Genomic DNA, 8,010 nt, shown 5'->3' with positions numbered 1-8,010 from the left:
CCCAACAATCTGCAGAGGAATGGTCTATTTGAAGAGTTTCAGTCAGGTTTTAGAATTCATCATAGTACAGAAACAGCATTAGTGAAGGTTACAAATGATCTTCTTATGGCCTCGGACAGTGGACTCATCTCTGTGCTTGTTCTGTTAGACCTCAGTGCTGCTTTTGATACTGTTGACCGGACTCATCTCTGTGCTTGTTCTGTTAGACCTCAGTGCTGCTTTTGATACTGTTGACCAGACACAGCTCTCTACTTTTAAGATTAGGCTTAAAACTTTCCTTTTTGCTAAAGCTTATAGTTAGGGCTGGATCAGGTGACCCTGAACCATCCCTTAGTTATGCTGCTATAGACTTAGACTGCTGGGGGGTTCTCATGATGCACTGAGTGTTTCTCTTTTTGCTCTGTATGCGCCACTCTGCATTTAATCATTAGTGATCGATCTCTGCTCCCCTCCACAGCATGTCTTTTTCCTGGTTCTCTCCCTCAGCCCCAACCAGTCCCAGCAGAAGACTGCCCCTCCCTGAGCCTGGTTCTGCTGGAGGTTTCTTCCTGTTAAAAGGGAGTTTTTCCTTCCCACTGTAGCCAAGTGCTTGCTCACAGGGGGTCGTTTTGACCGTTGGGGTTTTACATAATTATTGTATGGCCTTGCCTTACAATATAAAGCGCCTTGGGGCAACTGTTTGTTGTGATTTGGCGCTATATAAAAAAAAATTGATTGATCTTCAACATGAGCCTCAGCGTGGGGGTGGTCCCCACTCTGTGGAAGACCTCCTGTGTGATCCTGGTTCCCAAAACGCCGCACGCCAAGGAACCGGCCCACTACAGACCAGTTAACGCCAACCTCCCACCTCATGAAGACCATGGAATGGCTCATCCTGTCACCTCTGCACCGTCATGCCGTGCTCACCCACCTGGAGATCGGCGGCAGCACTGTGAGAGTCATGTTCTTTGATTTCTCCAGTGCTTTCAACACCATCAGACCGGCGCTGCTGCGGGGGAAACTGGAGGACGCAGGTGTGGATGGACACCTCGCCGCCTAGACCATCGACTACCTCACTAACCGTCTGCAGTACGTGCGGCTGCGCGACTGTCAGTCTGAGATGGTAAGGTGCAGCACCAGGGCCCCCCAGGGCACTGTCCTCTCGCCTTTCCTCTTCACCCTCTACACCTCGGACTTCACCTACAACACAGACAGCTGCCACCTCCAGAAGTTCTCTGATGACGCTGCCATTGTGGGTCGTGTGTCTGAGGGGAACAAGCTGGAGTACCGGTCTGTCATCACAGAGTTTGTGGACTGGTGTGAGCCCAACCACTTGTGTCTCAACACCAGTAAGACTAAGGAGATGATCGACTTCAGGAGGAAACTACCACCTCACCTACCAGTGAACATCCAGGGGGAGGACATAGATACCCTGGACACTTTCAAATACCTGGGTGTTCACCTCAACAGCAAACTGGACTGGACTCACAACACTGACGCCCTGTAAAAAAAAAAGGCCAGAGTCGCCTCCACCTCCTGAGGAGAATGAGATCCTTTGGAGTGAGCAGGCCTCTGCTTAAGACCTTCTACGACCATTGTAGCCTCTGCTCTCCTCTATGCTGTCGTCTGTTGGGCCGTGGGCAGCACAGAGCAGGAGAGAAAGCGACGGAACAACCTGGTCAGGAAATCCAGCTCTGTCCTGGGCTGTCCTCTGGACTCTCTGGAAGAGGTGGCTGAGAGGAGGGTGTTAACCAAGTTCAAATCCATCATGAACAACTCCTCTCACCCGCTGCACCAGACTGTAGTGGAGCTGAGCAGCTCCTTCAGTGACAGACTGAGAGACCCTCAGTGCAAGAAGGAACGATACCGCAGGTCGTTCCTCCCTGCTGCTGTCAGACTGTACAATAACACTGTGAAATAACCACATGCAATAATATGTCCACAAATCATGTGTAATATTAATGTGTCCACAAATCATGTGCAATAACAACTCGTTTACAAATCCCTGCACTAATGTCACCTTACCACATCTAAACTCCATGTCACATATTGTAAAGATGCTCCTATCTCCCTTTCAATCCCAATTATATATATATATATATATATATATATATATATATATATATATATATATATATATTCTATTTCTACCTCATTTTCTTATGTCTTGTACTGTTACAAGTATTATTATTGCTTATCCTTGCACATGCTGTTTGATGAACATTTTCCTCTACTTACACCCATCTTGTGTGTGTTTTTTTTTTTAAGAGCTGACGTAACATGAATTTCTCCTCTGAGATCAATATAGTGTATCTTTATCAAGGCAGCCTGCTTGCTCCTCTCAACTCCATGATGCTCTCTGTTAGCCTTTAGCATGCTATCCATCATGACTTTCTACAGGCTCTCTCCTCAGAGTTGCTTCTGGGCCAATAACCTGTTGAACTTTTAAGCTTCACCAGCATTGAACTCTGGGAATAAACTGATGGAGGCAGTGATCCTCTTTAGCCCTTTTGACATGTTTATTTAATGAATGTCCCGACCACGCGCACTCTCTCAGTCATAGCAGGGAGAACTTCTTCCGTGGGGGGACCACACACACAAAACATCAAGAGCCCCTGTCCCACAGGCTTGCGCCCCACGGTGGTGAAAATAAACACGGCACTCCAAACAAAACAGCACAGAGTACATTGAAATTAAAGTGTCTCAACAACTGTCACTGTAAATACTCATGAATGTAACTAGAAGCCAATCAATGGAGGGCAGATGAATCCTGAAAACACAAATAGATAACATGAACAGCAGGTACTTGCTGCAAACGTGCGCCTAAATCAGGCTTTACAGGTAGAAGAGCAGGTCATCCAGAGACACGTGGGGCTCTTTGTGGAGGCTCTGACCCACCAGGAAGGCCAACTTGTGGGCGTACTGGCAGGGTGCCGGCACACGAATGGTACCCTGAAAGACACACAGACAAAATTAAATCAAACACGGTACAAGGTCAGATACATTTGGCTTAAATTTGTTGATTGAACTGAAATATTCCAGCTCTGCCATCTGTTCATGTTGCACAAAATACTTTACCTTATTTCTGCTAAACAGAGTTTATTTCAAGAGTTACACCAACTGTTTTCAGGGCAGGTGGTCTGCAGGATCAGGGTTACTGGTGAAACCCTGTTTTTTTACTGACTAACATTTTCTTAAAATTTTCCCAAGTGCTTTTTTTTTTTTTTACAGTATCAAATTTTCAGATCAGCATTTCTAAACATCCTAGTTTTTTGGGGGGATGTTTACTTGCACATAGGCGTAACGGTAGTGTAATTACTGCATGGGTTAAAGCAATAAATTTTCATCTGACTGAAATTTTTTCCTGGCAAAAATCAATGCCAGCAATTCCCTAAAAAGTGCCGTAGTGGGGGCACACACTGTTTTTCCTCAATAAATACATTATACAGCATACAAATCAATTCTAAATAGCGTCTAAGGAGAGACAGACAAAGCATAAAAAGAATGCAAAACCTGAGCATAAAGGTACATAAAAGGGTGGTGGGGGTGGGGTGTAGTCTCGATTCTGGGGGGTCTGGGGGTGCTCCCCCAGAACATTTTTTTAAAGACCAAGTCAAATTTTGTGTATTCTGGTGAATTTGAATGGGTATGAAGCCCTCTGAATCAAAAACTCACTTCAGTCTGTGAAGTAAAAACACAGTATTGATTACGGGGGGTCTGGGGGATCCACCCCAGAATTTTTTTTAAAAGAGCAAGTTAAATTTTGTATATTCTGGTGAATTTTAATGGGTATGAAGCCCTCTGAAACAAAGAAAACTCACTTCAAACTGTTAAGTAAAAACACAGTATTGATTATGGGGGGTCTGGGGGTTCTCCCCCAGAATTTTTTTTTTTTAAAAACGCAAGTCAAATTTTGTATATTCTGGTGAATTTTAATGGGTATGAAGCCCTCTGAAACAAAGAAAACTCACTTCAAACTGTTAAGTAAAAACACAGTATTGATTATGGGGGGTCTGGGGGTTCTCCCCCAGAATTTTATTTTTAAAAACGCAAGTCAAATTTTGTATAATATGGTGAATTTTAATGGGTATGAAGCCCTCTGAAACAAAGAAAACTCACTTCAAACTATGGGGGTCTGGGGGATCTCCCACAGAATTTTTTTAAAAGAGCAAGTCAAATTTTGTATATTCTGGTGAATTTTAATAAGTATGAAGCCCACTGAAACAAAGAAAAGTCACTTCAGTCTGTGAAGTAAAAACACACTATTGATTATGGGGGGTCCGGGAGTGCTCCCCCAGAACATTTTTTTAAAGACCAAGTCAAATTTTGTGTATTCTGGTGAATTTGAATGGGTATGAAGCCCTCTGAATCAAAAACTCACTTCAATCTGTGAAGTAAAAACACAGTATTGATTATGGGGGGTCTGGGGGATCCACCCCAGAATTTTTTTAAAAGAGCAAGTTAAATTTTGTATATTCTGGTGAATTTTAATGGGTATGAAGCCCTCTGAAACAAAGAAACTCACTTCAAACTGTTAAGTAAAAACACAGTATTGATTATGGGGGGTCTGGGGGTTCTCCCCCAGAATTTTATTTTTAAAAACGCAAGTCAAATTTTGTATAATATGGTGAATTTTAATGGGTATGAAGCCCTCTGAAACAAAGAAAACTCACTTCAAACTATGGGGGTCTGGGGGATCTCCCACAGAATTTTTTTAAAAGAGCAAGTCAAATTTTGTATATTCTGGTGAATTTTAATAAGTATGAAGCCCACTGAAACAAAGAAAAGTCACTTCAGTCTGTGAAGTAAAAACACACTATTGATTATGGGGGGTCCGGGAGTGCTCCCCCAGAACATTTTTTTAAAGACCAAGTCAAATTTTGTGTATTCTGGTGAATTTGAATGGGTATGAAGCCCTCTGAATCAAAAACTCACTTCAATCTGTGAAGTAAAAACACAGTATTGATTATGGGGGGTCTGGGGGATCCACCCCAGAATTTTTTTTAAAAGAGCAAGTTAAATTTTGTATATTCTGGTGAATTTTAATGGGTATGAAGCCCTCTGAAACAAAGAAAACTCACTTCAAACTGTTAAGTAAAAACACAGTATTGATTATGGGGGGTCTGGGGGTTCTCCCCCAGAATTTTTTTTTTTAAAAACGCAAGTCAAATTTTGTATATTATGGTGAATTTTAATGGGTATGAAGCCCTCTGAAACAAAGAAAACTCACTTCAAACTATGGGGGTCTGGGGGATCTCCCACAGAATTTTTTTAAAAGAGCAAGTCAAATTTTGTATATTCTGGTGAATTTTAATGGGTATGAAGCCCTCTGAAACAAAGAAAACTCACTTCAAACTGTTAAGTAAAAACACAGTATTGATTATGGGGGGTCTGGGGGTTCTCCCCCAGAATTTTATTTTTAAAAACGCAAGTCAAATTTTGTATATTATGGTGAATTTTAATGGGTATGAAGCCCTCTGAAACAAAGAAAACTCACTTCAAACTATGGGGGTCTGGGGGATCTCCCACAGAATTTTTTTAAAAGAGCAAGTCAAATTTTGTATATTCTGGTGAATTTTAATAAGTATGAAGCCCACTGAAACAAAGAAAAGTCACTTCAGTCTGTGAAGTAAAAACACACTATTGATTATGGGGGGTCCGGGAGTGCTCCCCCAGAACATTTTTTTAAAGACCAAGTCAAATTGTGTATTCTGGTGAATTTTAATGGGTATGAAGCCCTCTGAATCAAAAACTCACTTCAATCTGTGAAGTAAAAACACAGTATTGATTACGGGGGGTCTGGGGGATCCACCCCAGAATTTTTTTTAAAAGAGCAAGTTAAATTTTGTATATTCTGGTGAATTTTAATGGGTATGAAGCCCTCTGAAACAAAGAAAACTCACTTCAAACTGTTAAGTAAAAACACAGTATTGATTATGGGGGGTCTGGGGGTTCTCCCCCAGAATTTTTTTTTTTTTAAAACGCAAGTCAAATTTTGTATATTATGGTGAATTTTAATGGGTATGAAGCCCTCTGAAACAAAGAAAACTCACTTCAAACTATGGGGGTCTGGGGGATCTCCCACAGAATTTTTTTAAAAGAGCAAGTCAAATTTTGTATATTCTGGTGAATTTTAATGGGTATGAAGCCCTCTGAAACAAAGAAAACTCACTTCAAACTGTTAAGTAAAAACACAGTATTGATTATGGGGGGTCTGGGGGTTCTCCCCCAGAATTTTATTTTTAAAAACGCAAGTCAAATTTTGTATATTATGGTGAATTTTAATGGGTATGAAGCCCTCTGAAACAAAGAAAACTCACTTCAAACTATGGGGGTCTGGGGGATCTCCCACAGAATTTTTTTAAAAGAGCAAGTCAAATTTTGTATATTCTGGTGAATTTTAATGGGTATGAAGCCCACTGAAACAAAGAAAAGTCACTTCAGTCTGTGAAGTAAAAACACACTATTGATTATGGGGGGTCCGGGAGTGCTCCCCCAGAACATTTTTTTAAAGACCAAGTCAAATTTTGTGTATTCTGGTGAATTTTAATGGGTATGAAGCCCTCTGAATCAAAAACTCACTTCAATCTGTGAAGTAAAAACACAGTACTGATTATGGGCGGTCTGGGGGATCCCTCCCAGAATTTTTTTTAAAAGAGCAAGTTAAATTTTGTATATTCTGGTGAATTGTAATGGGTATGAAGCCCTCTGAAACAAAGAAAACTCACTTCAAACTGTTAAGTAAAAACACAGTATTGATTATGGGGGGTCTGGGGGATCTCCCCCAGAATTTTCTTTAAAAACGCAAGTCAAATTTTGTATATTATGGTGAATTTTAATGGGTATGAAGTCCTCTGAAACAAAGAAAACTCACTTCAAACTATGGGGGTCTGGGGGATCTCCCACAGAATTTTTTTAAAAAAGCAAGTCAAATTTTGTATATTCTGGTGAATTTTAATGGGTATGAAGTCTTCTGAAACAAAGAAAATGCACTTCAAACTGTAAAGTAAAATTTCTTTGTCTTCTGTAGTATTTTGATTTGTTCTAATCCGGTGAATGCACCAAATGGGTGCTGTGTCGCTGTACAGTCAATAAAATACAAAATTAGGGCCTAAAGCAACTGACAACGTTGTTCTGCTGTGCACAAAGTAACACTGTCACCAGTTTTGAAAACGCATGCGCACTAAGAAACTCAAAACTGGCTTATTCATTTAAATCTGTAAAATGCTCTCACTCCTAAAACAAACTGGGGCTGCAACTAACGATTATTTTAGTAATTGATTTATCATTTTTTTTTTTTTTTTTTACTTACATGTGAGTTTTGCCATTATTTCTTGAAGTGAGTTATTATTAAAAGGCCTTTATCACGCAACATCAATGTTTGACCTTGTAATAAAGTTATGTTATATTCTCATCAAAAACATACCTCGAATAATGTTTTGTTTTATTTTGAGAGACTCCCAGCTAACACGGAACGTCCTTGTAACGTTGCTGGGAGGTTACATTTTCGTTGCACAATTGGGAACGTTCTGTCCACCTCCTGGCAACTTCCATCAGGAACATTTACTTGTTACAGTTTTTGGATGTTTCTTTGGAACGTTGTACTTACGTTGAGGGGACGTTCTATTAACTACATAATTCACCAGCCTTATCAATCTATATATTGATTGATAAGGCTGGTGAATTGGTATTGTTGTAAATTTAAATAAAGTGATTCCTGTATTTTCTTTCTTAACACTTATATTTTATAACTTACTTAATTTTCCAAAAGTTTTCATTCTCAGGGATACTTTAGTAGGCCTACCGTCCCGATGATAGTCTAGTCCGGATTGACCGGTCGATCGCATGGGAGGGACTCCCGCGGGTCATTCTATCTGCGCATGCGCAGGGTCAAGAGGTCGTGAGGAGCTACAGTGGAGAGTGACGCGAGCGTATAATGGCGGAGGAAAATGATCCCAAACTTATCATTTTCATCCAGAGTGGGAGGAAGATTATTTTTTCATTTATTCAAATGGCAAATCCATCTGCCTT

General features: G+C 40.6%; 1 protein-coding gene across 1 annotated transcript in view; it reads right to left on the bottom strand.

Moving 5' to 3' along the window:
• Positions 1 to 2,792: 2,792 nt before the first annotated feature.
• Positions 2,793 to 8,010, bottom strand: part of piwil1 (piwi-like RNA-mediated gene silencing 1) — a 141,190-nt gene continuing 135,972 nt past the window's right edge. The window contains exon 20 of the mRNA XM_034192708.1: positions 2,793 to 2,931. Within this exon, the coding sequence (XP_034048599.1) occupies positions 2,815 to 2,931 (117 nt within the window). The 3' untranslated portion in view covers positions 2,793 to 2,814. The remainder of the gene's footprint in view (positions 2,932 to 8,010) is intronic.

Source organism: Thalassophryne amazonica, chromosome 17, assembly GCF_902500255.1.
Source record: "Thalassophryne amazonica chromosome 17, fThaAma1.1, whole genome shotgun sequence".
Classification (NCBI taxonomy): Eukaryota; Metazoa; Chordata; class Actinopteri; order Batrachoidiformes; family Batrachoididae; genus Thalassophryne; species Thalassophryne amazonica.
This window is presented reverse-complemented; position numbering and strand designations above follow the sequence as displayed.